This window comes from Erinaceus europaeus, chromosome 13 (genome assembly GCF_950295315.1).
Source record: "Erinaceus europaeus chromosome 13, mEriEur2.1, whole genome shotgun sequence".
Taxonomy (NCBI): Eukaryota; Metazoa; Chordata; class Mammalia; order Eulipotyphla; family Erinaceidae; genus Erinaceus; species Erinaceus europaeus.
The window spans coordinates 86,501,570-86,525,506 of NC_080174.1; the positions used below are offsets into that span (position 1 = coordinate 86,501,570).

At 42.5% G+C, this 23,937-nt stretch overlaps 1 protein-coding gene across 1 annotated transcript in view; it reads right to left on the minus strand.

Annotated features, from left to right (window-relative positions):
- Positions 1–23,937, minus strand: part of SLC35D1 (solute carrier family 35 member D1) — a 45,579-nt gene that overhangs the window by 11,082 nt on the left and 10,560 nt on the right. The window contains exons 8-10 of the mRNA XM_007528246.3: positions 19,384–19,476; positions 8,980–9,047; positions 1,845–1,923 (exon numbers count right to left, since the gene is read on the minus strand). Of these exons, the coding sequence (XP_007528308.1) occupies positions 1,845–1,923; positions 8,980–9,047; positions 19,384–19,476 (240 nt within the window). The remainder of the gene's footprint in view (positions 1–1,844; positions 1,924–8,979; positions 9,048–19,383; positions 19,477–23,937) is intronic.

A 23,937-nucleotide genomic window follows, 5' to 3' on the forward strand; every position in this document is an offset into this window, starting at 1 on the left:
CATTGCTACTACCCTCAGAATCTGGAGCAGCGACAGGAAGGGACACCAGGGGACAGAGATCTAACCAGGAAACTCAGAAGACCTATACCTTGGTGGCATAGCTGAGGGGCTGTGAAAGTCTCTTTGCATAACCACTGGGTTATCTCTGCCACACCCTGCTTTATCTCTTGGTCAGGAGTCAGTGATTAAGCTAAGAAGCCTACTGATAGTTTAAAAGCTCTCAGGCTCCCATAGCCTACAGGGAAGAAAAAAAAAAAGAAAGAGGCTTTTAAACCACTGAGCTCCAACTCAGGGATTGAAATAACTGTTAACTTCCACCACTGTGAACCCTTTAATTAACTTACTTAGACACAAGTCAATCCAGGCAATAGTGATCAATAATTTGAAAAGTACTGATAAAGGGAACTCATAACATAATATATAAAATGGTTAAAACAACAAGAAAAAATATTGGAGAATCGAACCAGGACAAGAGTCCAGCTAAAAATCCTCCAGAGGGTGAAGCACAAAATAACGAGTTCAACATTCAAACATTAGCTAAGGAAAGAATCACAGGAGTGAGTAAAGAATCTGAAAAAATTGTAATCAGAAATGCAGGAACAACAAATGAGAATATGGAAGAAAATACTAATTATCTCATGATCTTGAAGCATTCACTTAAAAAAAAAAATAAACAAACCAAAAACACAACGACTGAGAGCTAGTTTAGGACATTTAAACTGTCTCAGCCCAGGTCTTTGAATACAGACTGAATGTTCCTAGTTTTCATGGGAATTCACACAAATAACTTGTTATAGCAAATTTAGAATTCAATTCACACCAAACACTCCAATGCTATGGTTTGAAGCCACAGAACCTTCTGTTTTTTATTATTATTATTATTAATTAATTGATTTGATTTTCCATTTTGTTGCCCTTGTTCTTTTTCATTGTTGTTGTGGTTATTATTGTTATAGTTCTTTATGTCATTGTTGTTGGATAGGACAGAGAGAAATGTAGACAGGAGGGGAAGACAGAGAGGGGGAGAGAAAGATAGACATCTGCAGACCTGCTTCACCACCTATGAAGTGACTCTCCTGCAGGTGAAGAGCTGGGGGCTCGAACCGGGATCCTTATGCTGGTCTTTGCGCTTTTGCGCCACCTGCGCTTAACCTGCTGCGCTACCGCCCGACTCCCGACCTCTTTGATCTTAAAGCACTAGAAACAAGATCAGATAAAACAGACCCTGGGCTGCAATCCACTAACTTCAGCTTTATATTCAAAGCCAACTTGGCTTTATATTCAAAGCCAACTTGGCTTTCCTGGCTGAGACAAATGAGCATCCATCAAATAAAATGGATTAGGAAAGAATGACATCATTGGGAATGTCAGACACAGCCTTTACAAGTGGGTCATTTAAGGTTTGGCTCAGACATAGGAAAACTCCCTTGCTTAGCTCTGGCAAGCATCCTTACCCTACAAAAGCAGCCAGGACTCAGCCAGCAAAGACCAGAACAGTCCTCGCTGAAGGTTAAAGGGTCGGGGTCTGTCAGCACTGAGCCGGTCATCTGTCCTGTCAGAAGCAAGTCTCATCTATCCTCTGTTCTGAGATCATGCATTCTGGTTACCCACACTCCTCAGAGCTGAGTTCTATGAAAGCAATGACTGAGCTCCTTCCCTGGGTGCTTGAAGACTGTTCCCGAAATCATCACTGTAATTCATCAAGCTGATCAGGACTGGACACAAAGACACAAAAACTACTGAGTTCAAAGTCCAAGTTCGACTTTTGCTAGAAGAACGATCTGCAAATCAAGCAGGTACCCCAAAAATCATAGTACCTGTTTATTTATTTTTGGTGAACTCACCTTAATACAGCCAACTATTGTAGTTGTAAGAGCGGAATTATACTGAGTGCAGAGCACTGTGGCGTACATCAGAATAAACCTGTAATGAAGAAGGAAGAAATTATGTCTGTACTTTTCTTCTTTATTTTGCATTCAAGGGAAGAATTCCCCACCACCACCCAGAAAAGGCACTTTTCAGGTAAGATCCAACTGCAAACTTTATAGCCATCTCTAGCTAAGAGAAACAAAACATTCCAGACCTTTCTCCGCCTAACAGCTATCTGCACATCAGATTCAGGTTTTAAAATTTTCATTAAAGAGCAACACATCCGGGGCCGGGTGGTGGCACAGCTGGTTGAGCGCACGTGTTACAATGTGCAAGGACCCAGGTTCAAGCTCCTAGTCCCCACCTGCAGGGGGAAAGCTTCACAAGTGGTGAAGCAGGGCTGCAGGTGTCTCTGTCTCTCAGCCTCTCTATCCCTCCCTTCCCTCTTGGTTTCTGACTGTCTCTATCCAATAAATAAATAAAAATAATAAAAAAAAAAATAAAAAAACTAAAGAGCAACACATCCATTCTCTGAACCGGTCACTTTTCTTTACTGTCATCAAAACCTCGAGATGGTCACTCGTAAGCGTGAGCTCTCCTTTTGTAGAGACTACAGCACCAGAGGTTCCCATGGCACGTCGCCTGCCAAAGCATGCCCTTTGCTCCTGAGCTATTTCTCTGACCCTCCTGAGGACTTTTGGACCCTATTCCTCACTGATTTACCTAACACAGAGAGAAAGCTCAGCGTTGAGCCCAGCCGTGCACCTAGCTAATCTCAGAGCCAGGAGGAAGTGTGAGATCCACAAGTAAGTCTCAATATAGGCTCACTCGACAAGTAAGTGGATTTCTGGGAAGCCTGGCTATGGAGTACCAGCTACCGGACAAGTAGATAAAGCAACGAGAAAAACACAGATGAGTAGCACACAGAACCTCTCAACATTTGAAAGAATTCACTGAGCGACAGGACAAACTTTGAAGACAAAAAACAGTTTGAACTGGGAAGAGCAATTGGCAGCCGGTGCCATTTTGGCAGAGGCACAGAGCAGGACTTACGGCTCAGCCTGAGGTGAGAAAAAAAAAAACCTGGCCAGAGGGAGTCGGGCTGTAGCACAGCGGGTTAAGCGCAGGTGGCGCAAAGCACAAGGACCGGCATAAGGATCCCGGTTCGAGCCCTGGCTCCCCTCCTGCAGGGGAGTCGCTTCACAGGCGGTGAAGCAGGTCTGCAGGTGTCTATCTTTCTCTCCCCCTCTGTCTTGCACTCCTCTCTCCATTTCTCTTTGTCCTGTTCAGTGGCAGCAACAGCAGCACAACAACAACGGAAAGAATATGGACTTCCAGGAGGCATGGTTTATGGAGTAGCTGCAATCAGACCTTTGATCTCCCCGATACAACTATTGTTTACAACAAGAGATCGAATTGGACACAGAATCTACAGCTGGAAAAATCCACAGCCTCAGGTCCTGCTACCTTCCAGACACCAAGCTAGAGATTTTACCATGACTCCACCCGACTTCTCTGGGCAGTCAACCTCAACAGTGTGTCCTGGACCCTCACATTTCCAGAGCTCTGGTCCACTAGGGAAAGATAGAAAGAGACTGGGGGTGAGGACTGACCTGTCAATGCCCATGCTCAGCGGAGAAGCGGCTACAGAAACCAGAACTCCTACCTTCTGCTCCCCATAAACAACCTTGATCCACACTCCCAGTGGGGGAGAAGTGATAAGATGAAGATAAGAGGACTCTGCACTCCAGCTCCATCAGAACCCAGAGAGAGAGAAGGAAAAGGAGAGGGACACATGGAGGTAGCTATGATGTTATGAGTGGCTTAGAGGGGAAGAGAGGATTGAATCAGAAAAAGAAGGGGCAACTATGTATAAACGTGGACATTTAGAGAAGATGGTTGGCCCATGTCTAAACTTTAGGGGAACTGTGGTGGATTGCAGTGGGGAGAGTGAAAATTCAGAACTCTGATGGTGGGAATGGTGTGGATTCAAACCCCTGTTGACATGTAATTCTGTAATACAAAAATTGAAAAAAGAAAGAAATAATATGGCCACCAGGACCAGCAGATTTGTGGTGCAGGCACTGAGCCCCTGAAATAACCCTGGAGACAAACAAACAAACAAACAAACAAACAAAAAACCTGAATGCAAAGCTGTTGGAGAGGAAAAGTTTATGAAAAATGAAGCAATTCTCTTTGAATCAGTTGAAAAAAAAAAACAATGTGAGGGTTTTTGGTATACCTGAGGGTGTAGAACAGAGATAAACAAGAGAACATATTCAAAGAAATCACAGCATGACATTTTCTAGACCTGAGAAGTATGCAAAACATAAACATTCAGGAAATGGATGAGACTCCCAAATTCCTGGATCCAAACTGGCCTACACCATGACACATCATAGCTATCCAAAAGCAAAAGCATGGACAAGAAAAAAAATATTGCAGGATGACAGGGAAAGGATGAATCTGACATACAGAGGTACAACTAGCAGGCTTTCATCAGATTTCTCACCACAAATTTGAGAGGCAAGAATGAAATGGAATGACAATATACACAGTATTAAAAGATAAAAACTGCCAGCCACAAATACTCTAGCCTGCCAAATTAACCTTCAAATAGAAAGGAGAAACTAGGGAGTTGGGTATTGCAGTGGGTTAAGCACACATGGCGCAAAGTGCAAGGGCCAGTGTAAGGATCCTGGTTTGAGCCACTGGCTCCCCACCTGCGGGGAGGGGGGGGTTGTCACTTCACACGCGGTGAATCAGGTCTGCAGGTGTCTGTATCTCCCCCTCTCTATTTCTCCCTGTCATATCCAACAACAGTGACATCAACAAAAACAACAATAATAACTACAACAATAAAACAACAAGGGCAATAAAGGGGAATAAATAAATAAATAAAACTTAAATAAATAAATAAGAAAGGAGAAACTAAAATCTTCCCAAACATACAGAAGCTGAAGGAACTCACTACCAATAATTCTGCCTTGCAAGAACTGCTGAAGGGAATCCCACATGAAAGAAGCAAAGGCACTCCCAACTCTAAATGAGGTGATCTATAGTTACCAATAGAGTAGAACCAGACACAAACAAAGAACAGCAAAAGAATAAGTCAGAGGAGCAGGTCGCGAAGTGCACATGGCACAATGCGCAAGGACCAGCATTAAGCATCCCACTTCGAGCCCCCTGTCTCCCCACCTGCAGGGGGGGGGTCACTTCATAGGCGGTGAAGCAGGTCTGCGGGTGTCTTTCTCTCCCCCTCGGTCTTCCCCATCTCTCTGTCCTATCCAACAACAATGACAACATTAACAACAACAATAATAATAGCAACAATGATAAACAATAATAATAGCAACAACAATATACAACAAGGGCAACAAAAGGGGAATAAATAACCTCCAGGAGCAGTGGATTTGTAGTGCAGCCACCAAGTCCCAGCTATAACCATGGAGGCAAAAAAAGAAAAAAATAGGGAATCAGGTGGTAGCACAGCGGGTTACGCACATGTGGCATGAATTTATGCAGGGACCGGCGTAAGGATCCCGGTTCGAGCCCCCGGCTCCCACCTGCAGGGGAGTCGCTTCACAGGCGGTGAAGCAGGTCTGCAGGTGTCTGTCTTTCTCTCCTCCTCTCTGTCTTCCCCTCCCTCTCTCCATTTCTCTCTGTCCTATCTAACAATGACGACAACAATACCAACAACAATAATAACTACAACAATAAAACAACCAGGGCAACAAAAGGGAATAAACAAATAAATATTTTTTTAAAAAGAAAAGAATACATCAAACACATAGGGAATGGGAGGGCAGAAAGGACAGCAGTATGACCAATGTTGCTGAACCAGAGCCGGCTGTCAAATACCTACATAGGAGACCAGAAGCTCTGAAACTCCCATCTCTGCCTCACCTTGGATGGAACCTGAAGAAAAAGTGTTGGATGGGATGAGCTGGGAAGAGAGGGATGAATACTGGAGGGCCTCACATATAGTTAGAATTTAGGAGGCAGGGCCAAAAAGAGAGAGAGTACAGGGTGGATCTTTGGATTGGGGGTGGGGCACTGCACCAAGGCAAGGGACGCTGGGGAAGGTCTGGATGGGGAAGAGGTTGTTGGGGTTGCTGGGGTCTTAGTTTGGGTATGACAGTATTTTGTGGACGCCTGTGACACGGAGCTGGGAAATTATGCCCATAGGTAGACAACTACTCCGTAAACCAATTACCCTCCCCAGTAAAATGGGGCTGAGTGGTGGCACACCTGGTTAAGGGCATGTATTACTATACATACATACTATAAAAAATGGCGACTAATCCCTAGCACTGCAAAAATGGTATCATCTGTTTTCCATCTAGACCATGCCTTGGCCTTGCGTGAGCTTAATGTGCAGCTTGGCGATACGAGAATCCGGCATGAAGCCCAGCCAGTCTATCTTGGCGTTACTCTCGATCGCACTCTGTCACTTCACAAACATCTCATAAAAACTGCAGCAAAGGTGGGCGTGAGGAATCACATCATTGCAAGACTGGCCAGCTCCTCATGGGGCGCGAGCGCTTCCACACTACGATCATCATCTCTGGCATTATGCTATTCCACTGCAGAATACTGTGCCCCAGGATGGTTCCGTAGCCCCCATGTCCACTTGGTCGATTCCAAATTATACTCCTCCATGAGGATCATTTCTGGAACCATCCGTTCCACCCCGGTTCCATGGCTGCCAGTTCTTAGCAACATCGCCCCGCCAGATATTCATCGGGATGCGGCATCATCTAAGTTCATTTCCCGCGTCTACGCTCGACCGGACCTGCCAATATACGCGGATATCTTCGCCCACCCTGTCCAACGCTTGACGTCTCGTCACCCAATCTGGTCCCCTACGCCTACACTGAACTTCTCTGTTCCAGACTCTTGGAAACAGAGTTGGCAGTCAGCCGAGGTAAAGAACAAACACCTCATCACAGACCCCTGCGAGCGTCAACCCGGCTTTGACCTAGCACGTTATGACTGGGCCCTCCTCAATCGCTATCGAACAGGCCATGGCCAGTGCGCCGCTATGTTCCATCGCTGGGGAGCCAGAGATGACCCGAACTGCCCCTGCGGCTCCAGACAGACTATGACCCACATAGTCAACGCCTGCCACCTCTCCAGATTCAAAGGAGGTCTCGAAACTTTACATCAGGCTCAACCTGATGCTGTTGACTGGCTACGGAAGAAGGGCAAACGCTAGAAGAAGAAGAACTATACATACATAAGGACCCAGGCTTAATGGTGGATTCACCTTCTTCACTCCATTTTTGGAATGGAGCTTGAAGACATCATGTTAAGTGAGATGAGTCAGAAACAAAATGATGAATATGGGATGATCTCACTGACAGGCAGAAGTTGAAAAACAAGATCAGAAGGGAAAACACACAGCAGAGTTTGGACTGGAGTTGGTGTCTTGCACCAAAGTAAAAGACTCTGGGGTGTTGGGGGGATGGTTCCGGTCCTGAACAGGATGGCAGAGGAGGACCTAGTTGGGGTTGAATTGCTATGTGGAAATGTTATGTGTGTACAAACTATTATATCTTACTGTTGACTGTAAACCATTAACCCCCCAATAAAGAAACTTTAAAAAAAGACACAAATAGTGGTCTGGGAGGTAGCACAGTGGATTAGGCTTTGGACTCTCAAGCATGAGGTCCTGAGTTCAATCCCCGGCAGCACATGTACCAGAGTGGTGCCTTGTTCTTTCTTGCTATCCTATCATTTCTCATGAATAAATAAATAAAATCTCTCTCTCTCTCTCCCTCTCTCTCTATATATATATATATATATACATATATATATATATATGTATATATATATATGAATAAAGTCATAAGGTAAGAAAAAAAAGGACCCAGGTTCAAGCCCCTGGGGGGACAGTTTTACAAGCAATGAAACAGTGCTGCAGTGCTTGGTCTCTACCTCCCCCTCCCTCTTAATTTCTCTCTTCTATCAAAAAATAAAATTGTGGTCCGGGAGGTGGCGCAGTGGTAAAGCTTTGGACTCTCAAGCATGAGGTCCTGAGTTCAATCCCTAGCAGCACATGTGCCACAGTGATGTCTGGTTCTTTCTCTCTCCTCTCATCTTTCTCATTAATAAATAAATTAATGTCGTTGTTGTTGGATAGGACAGAGAGAAATGGAGAGAGGAGGGGAAGACAGAGAGGAGGAGAGAAAGACAGACACCTGCAGACCTGCTTCACCGCTTGTGAAGCGACTCCCCTGCAGGTGGGGAGCTGGGGGCCTGAACTGGGATCCTTACGCAGGACCTGGCGATTTGCGCCACGTGCGCTTAACCCGCTGCGCCACCACCCGACTCCCAGTTTTTTGTTTTTAAAAAGGGAAAATAGACACAATTAACCGGAAGGAGTTGGAAGCCCCATATTTACACTATGGCTTCTGAGCCTGACTCAGTCCCTTAATGTACAACACCCACTCACTGTGTGCCTTGCCAGTGTCAGATCCAGTCATGCCAGAAAAGAGACTAGGGGACCAGGCAGTGGCGCACCTGGTTGAGTGCACACACAGCAGTTTAAGTCCCTGGTCCCCACCTGCAGGGGGAAAGTTTCACGAGAGTTGAGATAGGACTGCACGTGTCTCTCTGCCTCTTTCCCTCCCCCTCTCTGCTCAATTTCTCTCTTGTCTCTATCCAATAATAAATAGAAAGATTTTTAAAAAGAGAAAGAAATGCATTAGGGGAAAAAAATTGGAGGTGTAACAAGAATATTTATAGATACTCTCATCCTTTATACATACCCTTCTAAGGAGAGGACAACAGAGAAGAAAGAATTAAATAAGTTCAGATTCTAAGGTTGCTATTGCACTACTAAAAGTATGCAAATTAAGACAGTTTACTTGAATTCTGGTCCTGCTCTCTCATGAGTAGGCAACAATATCTGCCAAGTGGTCACTGAAGAAATAAGATAATTCATACTGAAATATGACTGTGCTTGATATATAGTTGGATCTGGAGGTCTAATTATCCTAAGATGATACGCTCCAGAGACACAGTAGGACATCAAGAAATGAGGCAAAATAACCCTCTAGCAAATTTCCCAAAGAAAACTCTCTGTTCAAGGCAGCAAAGGCTTACCCCATCACACAGGAAAGGGTGAACTGAAGAAGAAAGAGGGTATCGGCCCAGCCTTCAAAATCCATCGCCTGTAATATACAAGAAAGGATCCAATTTTAGAGCAGACTCACATACATCATAAACATATACCCAAAGGAAAAAAAATCAGGCTCTCAAAAAGATACCTACACTTTAAAAAAAAATTATTTATTCAAGAGAAAGATAGGAGAAAAGAACCAGACATCACTCTGGTACATGTGCTGCTTGGGGGTTGAACTCAGGACCTCATGCTTGAGAATCCAAGGCTTTATCCATTGTGCCACCTCCCAGACCATGAAACCTACACTCTTTGCAATACTATATTCATAGCAGCATTGTTCACAACAGTCCAGATATGGAAACAACTTAAGTGTCTATCCACAGATGGGAGAATATGGTATATAAGCTCAAGGGGATATTGTTCAGCCATGAAGAAGAATTTGCAACAGCATGGATGACCTTTGAGGGCATAATGTGAAGTTAGAAAAATCAGAAGTAGAGAAGACAAGTACTGTATGAACTTATTTACATGTGACATGTAAAAAAAACCTGAAGTCTTAGAAGCAGAGAATAGAATGGTGATTGCCAGAAGGTGGAGGAAAAGACAGAAGTAGGGGAGGGTGTTGGCCAAAGCAAAGTCTAGCTACACAGTAAGCCAGTTCAGGCAATCTAACATAGTCTGATGACTCTGGCAAACAATACTGTCATACATTGAGTGTCATCATGCACTCAGACTAGGGTTCAAACCCCTGCCCCTACTTAATATGAAAGGTGAAAGAGTGCTGCAGGTGTTTCCTCCTCTTTCTCTCTCCCTATCATCCCTTTCCTTCTTGATTTCTATCTCTAATAAATCATGGAAAAAAGAGTATTCTATCATACCCTTGAAAAGTAGTAAAGGGAGTAAACCTTAAATGTCTTCACGAAAAAAGAAAGGAAGTAAGAGAGAAAGAAAGATGTTCAACAATTTGTTTGGTTTTGTATGTTAACTCTCTTTTTCAGCCACCAGGTTCCAGATGCTAGCAGGATGTGACCAGACTTCGCTGGACACAGAACCCCACCAATGTGTCCTGGAGCTCTGCTTCCCCCAGAGCCCTTCCCCACTAGGGAAAGAGAGAGACAGGCTGGGAGTATGGATCCACCTGTCAACGCCCATGTTCAGCAGGGAAGCAACTACAGAAGCCAGACCTTCCACCTTCTGCACCCCACAATGACCCTGGGTCCATACTCCCAGAGGGATAAAGAATAGGAAAGCTATCAGGGGAGGGGATGGGATACGGAGGTGTGGCGGTGGGAATTGTGTGAACCTGTACACCCCTCTTACCCTATGGTTTTGTCAATGTCTCCTTTTTATAAATAAAAAATTAAAAGAAAGAAAGAAAGAAAGAGAGAAAGAAATAAATAAAAAAAAGAAAGAACAACTGTGAAGTGACAGAAGTGTTAGATGGGCCTACTGTGGTAATCATTTCTTCAATAATGCGCAGTTTAAACTTAGACGGTGTGTCAATTATGTCTCAATCAAGCTAGAAGGAAAAAAAAAAGACAATCCAGAAAGTTCCTCACTGCCCCTTCACAGTTAATTCCCTCCTTACAGGAGGGTCACTCTGGGAACCTCTGGCCCACTTCCAGTTTCTGCAGTTTGGCATTCAACGGTCTCACACACACAGTGGATGTAACTGTGTGATACCTGCTCTTTTAGTCCTGGTTTCCTCTTCTTGGCGTAACGTGTTTGAGAGGTAGTCGTGCTGTTGTGTTTCTCAATGACTCACTCATTTACTTGCACTGCTGACTACATAATACACCACAACTGATCTAGCTGCCGGTCACTGGCCATTTATTTGTCGTGCTTCCATGGAATAAACCTGTAAATGCAAATCTTCTAGTGAACAAATTTTTATTTCTCTTGAGTAAATAGAAGATGGGATGGCTGGTTCTTTCAGTTGATGTGATTTGAACTTCGTAAGAAACTGGCAGATTGTTCTCCAAAGTAGCTACATCATACCGGGGGAAAATGGCTTACTGGGGAGAGTATAAGACTTGCATGTCTGTTTCTGGTACATGTGCCAGAGCAGTGTTCTCCCCCCCATCCTTGAATAAGCACAAAAAGAAAAATCTTAAAAAAAAATATATAGCTGTAGCTCCAGTCCCTGGCACACTGGAAGAATCTCCAGTGCTAGAGTCTCTCACATTCCCTTTCTCTAGGGGGGAAAAAAGTTATCCTAGAGCAGGAAAGCACAAACGATGACAACAACAACACAAAGTACTTAGAGCATTCTATATTCCCCCCAGATCCACATGACCGTCCACTTTTCTGTTTTTTCCCCTTTTTTGTTGCCCATGTTGTTTTTTTTTCATTCTTGTTGTGGTTATTATTGTTATTGATGTCGTCGTTGTTAGATAGAACAGAGAGAAATGGAGAGAGGAGGGGAAGACAGAAAGGGGAGAGAAAGATAGACACCTGCAGACCTGCTTCACCACCTGTGAAGCGACTCCCCTGCAGGTGGGGAGCCGGGGACTCGAACCAGGATCCTTATGCCGATCCTTGCGCTTTGCTGTCATGTGCGCTTAACCCGCTGTGCTACCGCCGGACTCCCTAGCATCCACTTCTCTATACTGTGTTGGCAATATTTGATCATCCTTAGTTGGAGAGATTTCTCTTTCCTCATTAATTTATTTGGATACTTAAGACAAAGACAAATTAGCCACAATCTATTATTCTAAGACTCTCTGTTGTGTTCCACCAATTTGTCTGTCTGCCCTTAATCCACTATCTTAATAAAGGTAAATAAATATATTGAAATCAAGTAAGAAAAGTCCTCTAATGTTCTTTTTCAAAATTGATGGGACTATTCTGCTTTTCAACCCCACGTAACTGTTAAAGTCAGCTTATCAAGGTTTACTGTAAAAATTGTGCTGTAGCACTGTATTCAATCTATAGACCAACTGGGGCGGAACTAACGAGTTAGCAATGACAAGTCTTTCAATTCATGCACGTCTGCACAATAACAATCATTTATTCAGATCTTTAAATTGTCTCAGATTTGCTCTTGCAACTTTCAGTGCAGAAATACTGACAGACTTAAGTAAATCTTTTCCTAAGCATTTCGCAGTGTCAAGTCTATTGCAAATGACACTATTTGCTTTATTTCTAACTAATCATTCATTCAGAAGAAGAAACTTACGGAAGACTATACAATCAATAGTAATATCATATTACATGATACTATTTTACTATGATAAAGCCATAATGTAATATAGTATGGGAACCATTTGCCACAATTTCTCTTTCTCTGTCCCTTGTTCCCAGCTCAGACAGGGAACCAGTACCCAAATATATTCACTACCTCACTCACTACACTATCACCTATGTGAAATCTCTGTATCATGGCGAAACTCTACACTCCAGTTCATAAATAGGTGCGCCTGCTCTTACTTTACAAAGGTATATCCTTTAACATGGCTTAGGGGAGTCGGGCGGTAGCGCAGCAGGTTAAGCGCACATGACGCAAAGTGCAAGGACCCGCGTAAGGAAACCGGTTCGAGCCCCTGGCTCCCCACCTGCAGGGGAGTCGCTACACAAGCGGTGAAGCAGGTCTGCAGGTGTCTGTCTTTTTCCCCCCCTGTCTTCCCCTCCTCTCTCCATTTCTCTCCGTCCTATCCAACAACAGTGACATCATCAACAACATCAATAGTAACTACAACAACAATGGCAACAAAAGGGAAAATAAGTAATAATAAAAAATAAAGTATATATATATATATATATATATATATATAGGCTTAAAATATAAATTTACCAAACAATATACAGGCAAAGAGAAAGAGCCAGTCACTTACAACCAAAGAGTAACTGGTTTACATAAGGGAACATATAGCCCCAGAAAGTAAAAGGGACCCATCTGTACAGAGAGAGAATTCAGTATTAGAAAGTCAGTCTAATCAAGCTGGGAAATAGCAGACCGGTTATGGTAAACGACTTTCCTGCCTGAGGCTCTAAGGTCCCAAGTTCAATCCCCTATACCTCAATATGCCAGAGCTGAGCAGTGCTTGATCTCTCTCCATCACTCTGTTATTAAAATAAAATAAAATGAGAAAAGAAAAAGAAAGTTCACAGAGTGAGTCCAAAACAAGCTCTTAATTCTGAACAGACTAACCAACACCATTATTATTTATTACTATTCAGACAGCAACGCTTAAGACACCTCCAAGTAGACAGTTTGCACAGCAACTTTTCCTGTAAAATTCCTCTGAGCCTTACAAGTTAACCAGTGATATAAGGAAGACTTTATAGCATTTTTCCACTGCCTACAGTACTGGCCTTGTAAGACTTACAGCAAGGGGTCTGTTCTATACCTCAGAGAGAACACACCTAGCAGGGAATTCTGCCAAAAAGCCAAGCTCCGATTTCTGCAGCTTTGAGAAGCAGTGTCTTTGTACTAAAGATCTCCCTTGTGGAGGCAGCAAGCAACAAGTCTAAACAGTCCGCTGTCACTGACGCACTGGAAAATCATCAGCTAATTCACGCCTGTTCTGCCTTGATCTGTGTTAAATGCTTTTTTTTTAAATTTTATATTTATTTATTTATTCCCTTTTGTTGCCCTTGTTGTTTTATTGTTGTAGTTATTGATGTCGTCGTTGTTGGATAGGACAGAGAGAAATGGAGAGAGGAGGGGAAGACAGAGAGGGGGAGAGAAAGAGAGACACCTGCAGACCTGCTTCACCACCTGTGAAGCGACTCCCCTGCAGGTGGGGAGCCAGGGCTCGAACCGGGATCCTTATGCCGGTCCTTGTGCTTTGTGCCACCTGCGCTGAACCCGCTGAGCTACAGCCCGACTCTCAATGCTTTTTTTTTTTTCCCCTATTATCAGTAAGTTGGCATTCATGATAAGCTTTAAATGGCAGGAGCGTTATAAAGTAAGGAGACACATTTTAAAAACTAACACTGAATATACTGGTTCTGTGATTTCCAGCATGGCCCAAGTAAGGATCCCAGCTCCCCACCTGCAGGGGAGTCGCTTCACAGACGGTGAAGCAGGTCTGCAGGTGTCTGTCTTTCTCTCCCCCTCTCTGTCTTCCCCTCCTCTCTCCAGTCCTCTCTGTCCTATCCAACAATGATGACATCAATAATAATAATAACTACAACAATAAAACAACAAGGGCAACACAAGGGAATAAATAAATATTAGAAAAATAATAATAAGTAAAATTAATACATATCTTTTATATATTTAAAATATTTACTTGGTTTTTAAATAAATTATTTAAAAATATTAATTCATTATTTATTTTTGAAATAAATTATTATTTATTTTTTAAATAATTTTTTAAACCGGTGTGAGGATCCCAGTTCAAGCCCGCGGCTCCCCACCTGCAGGGGTGTCGCTTCACAAGCAGTGAAGCAGGTCTGCGGGCGTCTTTCTCTCCCTCCTCTGTCTGTCTGTCCTCTATTGATTTCTCTCTGTCCTATCCAACAGCAGCAACAACAATAACAACAAGGGCAACAAAAGGAAAAAAGAGCGTCCAACAGCAGTGCAGGCACCGAGCCCAGCAATAACCCTGGAGGAAAAGAAGAAAAAGAAAAAAAAAAAAAAAACAGAAGGGAGTCGGGCCAGGTGGCGCAGTGGGTTAACGCACGTGGCACAAAGCGCAGGACCAACAAAAGGATCCGGGTTTGAGCCCCCGGCTCCCCATCTGCAGGGGCGTCGCTTCACAGGCTGTAAAGCAGGTCTGCAGGTGTCTATCTTTCTCTCCCCCTCTCTGTCTCCCCCTCTTCTCTCCATTTCTCTCTGTCCTATCCAACAACGACATCAATAATAACTACAACAACAATAAAAAGCAAGGGCAATAAAAGGGAAAATAAATAAATATTTTTAAAAAATTAAAAAACAAAAACAAAAACAGAAAACAGTAAGGAGGTTAGAGGTAGTTCCCACTTTCAGCTGAAATGCCTCTCATGTAACTCAGTCTCCCCACCTTTAAGTTCTGAATCTCTAAATTCAACCGAACAACATCCACGACTGATTGGAAATGTGTATACAGAAAAAAATGCACACGTAGTAGGTGCACGCAGTCCAGCACAAATGTGTGATATTCAGTGTTCAATGAACTGTTTACTTCTGCCTTTTCAGTTTTACTCAAAATGTAGTCTATCATACCTGCTAACACCTTTTTTTTTTTGTTTTTTCCTCCCTTTTGTTTTATTGTTGTGGTAGTTATCATTGTTGTTATTGTTACTGATGTCGTCGTTGTTGGATAGGACAGAGAGAAATGGAGGGAGGAGGGGATGACAGAGAGGGAGAGAAAGATAAGACACCTGCAAACTTGCTTCACTGCTTGTGAAGCGACTCCCCTGCAGGTGGGGAGTTTGGGGCTCGAACCTGGATCCATATGCTAGTCCTTGAGCTTTGCACCACGTGTACTTAACCCACTGTGCTACCGCCCGACTCCCTCTCTCACTATTTTTTTAGTTAAGAATTTATGTTCGAGACTTTTTCCCTCAATGCAGAGAGAAAATGCATGCAAAATGGTTCGAGGTCAGGAACATCAGGAGTTTGGCATGTGAGGACAGTTTGTTCAGCGCTGGTTATCAGGAATTAGGGAACTTCCAGCTGTTAGAACAGAGTCCTCAGACACTGTCTTACCCTTGGAAAGGATGCTCCCTAGAGAACTAGCCAATTCAGCTTATCCAACCTAGTCAATTTACACGTGGTAAGAAAGGGCAAGAGAAAAGGAAGGGAAAGAGTCCACTTCAGCTCTGTTACTCATACTGAAAAGACAGTCCTAGAATAAAATTTATGGAAAGTGGGGTTGGGGGTTGGGTGGGGCCGGTGATGCCCCAGGTTAAGGAGGTAACAGACAGAGCCTTCTTTCAAAATAAGCTATTCTGGGGGGCCGGGTGGTAGCGCAGCGGGGTAAGAGCACATGGTGCAAAGGGCAAGGACCAGCGTGAGGATCCCGGTTCGAGCCCCCAGCTCCCCACATGCAGGGGAGTCACTTCACAGGCGGTGAAGCAGGTCTGCAGGTGTCTGTCTTCCTCTCCCCCTGTCATCCCCTCCTCTCTCCACTTCTCTCTGTCCTATCCAACAGTGACATCATCAACAACAATAACTACAACAATAAAAACAACAAGGGCAACAAAAGGGGAAATAAATAAAATAAAATAAACAAATCAAAATAAGCTATTTTGATCTTTGCCTGAAACTTTCCTTGGGACAAACCAAAAAATAGAAAAAAAAATCAAAATCTACTGCTCTGATTGAAAAACTAAGGAGAAAATTTTAAAGCCAATTTTATATAGGTAGCAAATATTTTTTCATTATGAATATATGTAAATAAAACCTCTCAATTATATTGAAGTGTTTCAAATCGAATGTGTTACTGAACTCTAAAATGCGTATGAACATAGTGTGTTGCTTTGCCATGTGTGTGTGATCTAACCCTTACCACAATGAAGGAAGTTCAGTGGTGTGGTCTCATACTCACTCTCTGCCTCTGTTTTTCCATCTAAAATATAATAAATAAATACCCACTAATCATGCTATAACATGGCATATATAGCTTCTGGTTAAAAGAAGAAACACCTTCCTTGGTTAGCTTTTTAAAGTAGTTAAAGACACTAGACAAAGTTTCAAGTTATAAAAACTCCATCTTGAGGGTATGCGAGATACATAACAGTTATGCGGAAGATTCTTATGCCTGAGGTTGCAAGGTCCCAGGTTCAGTCCCTGGTATCATCTTAAGCCAGACCTGAATAATAATAATAATAATAATAATAATAAATTAAAACCTTTGCTAAATCTGTAGAATACCTTAGCATTAATTCTTTCAACTTTCTTATATCCAGATTGGTTTCAAGATTTGGTACCACCAGTAAGCCAATGTTACCTCAGTTAAAAAAAAAGTAATTTACTGAGACAACTTTTGTGAATTAGTACCTGGTCAATTGTAGAAAATAAGATGTAAGAAGATTACTTATTCTCTGGATGGTGATCATGAGAAATATAGCTGTACTGTAAACACTAATCTGCTAAGAGATTAGGCAGTAATTATCCCTGTCACCAAAAGAAGTGATGATCATGTGGCCTGATAGCATGTTAGCTAAAGACGCTACAATGGTGATTGTATTTCAGTATAAATGTATCAAAACAATATGCTATACACTTCAAATTGACATGTTTTATGCCAACCATATCTCAATTTTTTTCTATTTATTTATTCCCTTTTGTTGCCCTAGTTATTTTATTGTTGTAGTTATTATTGATGTTGGTTGTTGGATAGGACAGAGAGAAATGGAGAGAGGAGGGGAAGACAGAGAGGGGGAGAGAAAGACAGACACCTGCAGACCTGCTTCACCGCCTGTGAAGCGACTCCCCTGCAGGTGGGGAGCCCGGGCTCGAACTGAAATCCTTATGCTGGTCCTTGCGCTTTGCGCCACGTGCGCTTAACATATCTCAATTTTTAAAAAGCAAGGTTACTAAATACATACTTGTGTATCTTTGTATATGTAAATATTTAATTACGTAAACAGACACTACCCTAAGAAAGTTGATTACTGTATATTTTTTGCCTGTATGAGGAAGGGGAATTTCTGCCAAAGTCAGCACGAGGCAAACAGAATGTGTTATCAAAAATAAAGCATCACAGAGCCAGAGCTGGGCTTAAATCCCGACTCTGCTAACCAGTGACATTACGATCTTGGCCAAGTTCCACAGCCACCCTGACATTATACTGAAACATTGGCAAAACAGGGTTAATTCACATGTTCTAGAACTGTTATAAGGTCTACATATTACATATATATATATATATATATATATATATATATATATATATATTACAGCTAAAAAAAAAGAACAGTAGGTAATAGAGATCCAAATCTTGGTTTCTCTCCCTTTTTTTCACTACCGCAAAATACTCATTCAATGTTTTTACAGAAGCAATCCAATCCCTACTTTCTATTTTCTTTTTTTTTATTTAAGAAAGGAGACGTTAACAAAACCATAGGATAAGAGGGGTCCAACTCCACACAATTCCCACCACCCAATCTCCATATCCCATCCCCTCCCCTGCTAGCTTTCCCATTCTCTATCCCTCTGAGAGTACGGACCCAGGGTTGTTGGGGTTACTTTCTATTTTCTAACCTACTGGCAGCCAAGTAACTGTTATGCATGCTCAATTTTTTTTTTAAATGAAAGAATTACTACTAATAATATAAAAAGCTTTTAAATATATTTATTTATTCCTTTTGTTGCCTTGGTTGTTTTATTGTTGTAGTTATTACTGTTGTTGTTATTGATGTTTTGTATCGTTGTTATTGATGGATAGGACACAGAGAAATGGAGAGAGGAGGGGAAGACAGAGAAGGGGGAGAGAAAGACAGACACCTACAGACCTGCTTCACCGCCTGTGAAGCAAACCCCCCCCCCCCCCGCAGGTAGGGAGCCGGGGGCTCGAACCGGGATCCTTACTCCAGTCCTTGTGCTCGCTGGGCTAAGGCCCGACTCCCTAAAACAAAAACAAAGCAGTCTCCTCCTACCTTGGCCTCAAAAAACAAAGTCTCAACAGCTTTCAAAACCCTTTTCATTTCACTGACCTGCAGGAAGTGTCGCGGACACTACAGTAAGTAACCAACAAATGTGTTGTGATGAAACAACCAGCCAGGGGGATTGTTTAAAAGAATCCTGGGGGGGAAATAAAATTTAAAAAAAAAAAAGGATTCCTGGTACAGAAATCCTTAGCAGAATTCAAAATTGCTATTTAGCTTTTAATTATTTTATGAATTCTAACAAAAGGGTGTCAATTTTCTGCTGTGAATTCAGGATGGTTTGGGGGAAAGTCCTCCAGATTTGTTTTGCTAGTTGTGTTTAGCTAAGCCTTCACATAAACTAAGCAAATCATCACATTAGTTTACTCTATGTAGTGAAGTCGCTACACAGTGATGAGATCCTCTTAGGGATAAACAGACAGGGTGATAACTTTATACAAAGTAGAGAGCTTCTGGAAAAGTCACCACTTTATTTAGGTTTGATGAATTCTACTATTTGAGAATTCTTGATTTCTCAAGTATAGTCTCCGCTGCTGTTTTTATTTTGTAAGTTAGCAGAAATGCCAAACTCCCTTCTCTCTACTCTTCTGGCACAGAAGAGAAGGCCGCTGCTGGTCAGCATGCACTATTTTGACAGTGGCAGGGCTATTCTGACTAATTTTAGTACTAATGCCAAGAAAAAAAGGTTAGCATGACATAAACCAGCTAAAAAGAAAATCCTCAGCCTTTGTTCACTTAGTAAGTGTGTTTCCTTTTTTTAACAATGACAAAGTCTTATGTACAGATCATCAATAATAATCCAATTCAAAAATATAAGCCACTAAACCATAATTAGGAAGACCCACCTTTTGTGCATCCCCGGTGAAATATGCAATGGCCAACGTAGGCAGGATCATGAACAGCGCATTGTAGTAGAGCAGACCGTATTTCCCCAGCTCCTAGGATGAGAAATAACGAGGTGTTTCATTTGGTTCTAGCAGAAAGATAAGCCGCTACGCACACCACCACACACGCCCCTTACAAACATATTTCCTCCCACCTCCCCCACCGTCTATGTTACCCATTACTCTCAAGTCAGTTTTGCAGATACTAAGAACCTAGGCTTTCAAAGCAAAAGGGATAACTTAAAAAGAAGAAGAAGAAGAAGAAAAAAAAAGATTTTTAAATGTATCTGAGATCGATTCCTTGAGCAAGCAGGTGGAGCTAAAACAGAAGTCATCAAGGTAACTTGGGCTCTTTAGAACTCTGAAGGAGTCTCTTACCATTTACGAGATTCACGCATGGAAACGTGCACTTCTGGGTATATCACCACTGGGCCCCAGCTATTTTGATTTAATTATAAATACAACAGACTACTAATTCAGTTCCTCACTTGTGCCAGTAGTAACTTATCAAGTTTTATGAAACCATTTATCCAGTCACATGTGGTTGGGAAGTGGGTTTTTTTTTTTTTTTAATCACCACAGGATGCTCTATCAGATAATATTGTTTTAGACAGTTGGAACTGTTGGTCAGATGAGGCTATTACTAGTATTATACCAAAGCAATGAATGGGTTGAAGGAGAAATATATATATATCCCTTTACTTTCTATTCTCTAGCTCATTTCAAATTCTCTATTTCAAAAATATAGAAAAATTAAATAGTAGCGAATGTTAAAATGCAATGTTGTTTTGGTGTCTTGCACCAAAGTAAAAGATTCTGGGGGTGGGGAGGATTCAGGTCCTGGAACAGGATGGCAGAGGAGGACCTGGTGGGGGTTGTATTGTTAAATGGGAAACTGGGAAATGTTATGCATGTACAAACTATTGTATTTACTGTTGACTGTAAACCATTCATCCCCCAATAAAGAAATTAAAAGAAAATGCAATGTTGTTAATGGAAATAAATGGAAGGCAAAACATAAGTGCATATTTGAAGAAAATCTGTAGGGAAAATACCTACTATCTCTAGTTTTGCAAGAATATTAAATATAAAAATGTTATTAGAGAGAGAAAGAAGAGGGAAAAAAAAAGCACAAGGACCGGCGTAAGGATCCCGGTTCGAGCCCCGGGCTCCCCACCTGCAGGGGAGTCATTTCACAGGCGGTGAAGCAGGTCTGCAGGTGTCTGTCTTTCTCTCCCTCTCCATTTCTCTCTGTTCTATCCAACAACGAACAACATCAACAATGGCAATAATAATAACCACAATGAGGCTACAACAACAAGGGCAACAAAAGGGGGAAAATGGCCTCTAGGAGCGGTGGATTCATGGTGAGGGACCGAGCCCAGCAATAACCCTGGAGGGAAAAGAAAAAAAAAAATAGACAAGATATAGAGGTAATAGTCAACCCGTCTCTGTGACCTTGGGAAAGCCACTGAGGTTTCCAGTGGAGGGAATGGGGACACAGAACTCTGCTGTGGAGTTGTATTCGTTTTCTTTCAAACCAATATTAAATCACTAATAAAACTGAAGTGTTGTCAGAAAAATGACTGTAATGGTCATGCATTCTATGGATGTTTATCAAGACAATGAATGAAGTCTCCCTGGCCAAGACAATACCCACTTGACATTAGCATTACTGTCAAGTATTGCATTTACTTATGATCTGAATTAAGAAAGAAAAAAAAAAAGAATCTGAAGTGGTTTCAGGAATGTAGTGCACATAATCAAATGGATTAACCATGAAACGGATATGGTCATCTAAGAAAAGAGAAACATGGATAGGAAAGTAAGATAAAAGCCGCTGACAGGAGAGATCACAATGAGGTAAAAATACATCAGCTACCCAGGGAAGTGCTCTTAACAGCCACCTCATGAGGCTCTCATATCGAATAGATCGCAAGGGGAGTCGGGCGGTAGCGCAGCGGGTTAAGTGCAGGTGGCACTAAGCACAAGGAGCAGCGGAAGGATCCCGGTTCGAGCCCCCGGCTCCCCACCTGCAGGGGAGTCGCTTCACAGGCGGTGAAGGAGGTCTGCAGGTGTCTATCTTTCTCTCCCCCTTTCCGTCTTCCCCTCCTCTCTCCGTCTTCCCCTCCTCTCTCCATTTCTCTCTGTCCTATCCAACAACGAATTCCATCAACAACAACAACAATAATAACCACAACATTGCTACAACAAGGGCAATAAAAGGGGGAAAAATGGCCTCCAGGAGCAGTGGATTCATGGTGCAGGCACTGAGTCCCAGCAATAACCCTGGAGGCAAAAAAAAAAAAAAGTATGTTGATCATCTAACATAATCTAAAAATGAAATTTAGAGTAGTTTGCAATAAGTATTTTTAAACCCTTCTGTTCATGCTGCAAGCTGAGGTGGAGAAAATGGGGACTTAAGTTCAAAACACAGGTTAACACTTCCTTGTGCAGACGACCTTACCAATATGCCCTGGAACCTCCCCTCCCCAGAGCCCTCCTCCACTAGGAAAAGATAGAAACAGGCTGGGGGTGTGGATCCACCTGCCAATGCCCGTGTCCAGCAGAGAAGCAATTACAGAAGCCAGAACTCCCACCTTCTGCATCTCTTTCAGAATTTTGGTCCAGGGAGTCAGGCGGTAGCGCAATGGTTAAAGTGCGTGTGGCACAAAGCGCAAGGACTGGAGTAAGGATCCCAATTTGAGCCCCCGGCTGCTTCACAGGCGGTGAAGCAAGTCTGCAGGTGTCTGTCTTTATCTCTCCCTCTGTCTTCCCCTCCTCTCTCCATTTCTCTGTCCTATCCAACAATGACATCAACAACAACAATAAAAAGAAAATAAGGGCAACAAAAGGGAAAATAAATAAATATAATTTAAAAAATTAAAAAAAAAAAAGAATTTTGGTCCATATTCCCAGAGGGATGAAGAATTGGGAAGCTTCCAATGGAGGGGATGGGACATGGAACTTTAGTGGTGGGAATTGTACCTGTTATCTTAAATTATACTTGTTAGTGTACAATCACTATTAAATCACTAATAAAAAATAAAAAGAAATAAATCAATGAACTAAATGTTAGCTGAGAGAGATCCTTACGTCCCCAGATTCCCAATTATTTATAGGACAGATACCCAAAGTCCATCCTATTTTGCAGTCCCTTTCCATATCACATCTACTCAAATCTCCTGAAGGGTTTCTGCATATTTCTTTCTTTAAAAAAATTTTTTTTTAATCTTTACTTATATGTTGGCTAGAAACAGCCAGAAATTGAGAGGGAAGGGGGTGATAGAGGGGGAGAGAGACAGAGAGACACCTGCAGCCCTGCTTCACCACTTGTGAAGCTTTCTCCCTGAAGGTGGGGACCAGGGGTTCGAACCCGGGTCCTTGTGTACTGTAACATGTGCGCTCAACCAGGTGTGCCACCGCTCAGTCCCTGTATTTATTTTATTTTTTAATTTTTTTTATATTTATTTATTTATTCCTTTTTGTTTCCCTTGTTGTTTTACTGTTGTAGTTATTACTGATGTTGTCATTGTTGGATAGGACAGACAGAAATGGAGAAGAGGGGAAGACAGAGAGGGGGAGAGAAAGACAGACACCTGCAGACCTGCTTCACCATCTGTGAAGTGACTCCCCTGCAGGTGGGGAGCTGGGGGCTCGAACTAGGATCTTTTATGCCGGTCCTTGCCATATTTTTTTCCTACCAAGTTCTTCCCCATCAAGTTCTTTACAGCATAGTCATGACACTTTTCTCTTTCTTTCTCTCTCTCTCTTTTTTTCCCCAGAGCACTGCTCAGCTCTGGCTTATGGCAGTGCGGCAGATTGAACATGGGGCTTCAGAGGCTCTGACAGCTAGGCATGACAGTCTCTTTGCCTAACCATTATGCTACCACCTCCCCATAATACTTTTCTCTTACTACCCCTATAGTACTAACCCTCCCCCCAATAAAATAAAGCAAATAATAAAAAAGCCCTTACTTTTCCTACCCTGTTCAACGTTAATATTCACCTCAATTCTTCCAGAAAAGTCAACAATGAAACTGAATTGCTTACTAGTTAATAATTCAAACAATAATGTCTCTGAAATGAGCACCAAAATAGCACTTTCCACCTTCAGAGTTCCTCCATGCCTTTCTTTTTATTTTATTTATTTATTTATTTATTTTCCTTTTTGTTGCCCTTGCTGTTGTTTTATTGTTGTGGTTACTGTTGTTGTTATTGATGTTGTCGTTGTTGGATAGGTCAGAGAGAAATGGAGAGAGGAGAGGGAAGACAGAGAGGGGGAGAGAAAGACAGACACCTGCAGACCTGCTTCACCGCCTGTGAAGCGACTCCCCTGCAGGTGGGGAGCCCGGGCTCGAACTGGGATCCTTATGCGGGTCCTTGTGCTTTGCACTGTTGGTATGCTTCTAAGACCCCTTCTGTTTCATTGGTTTAATCCCCCCTGCTTAACACTGTATTCTACTTACATAACCACTGTTAACTAAGCACCACCCTGCCTGCAGGGCATTGGTT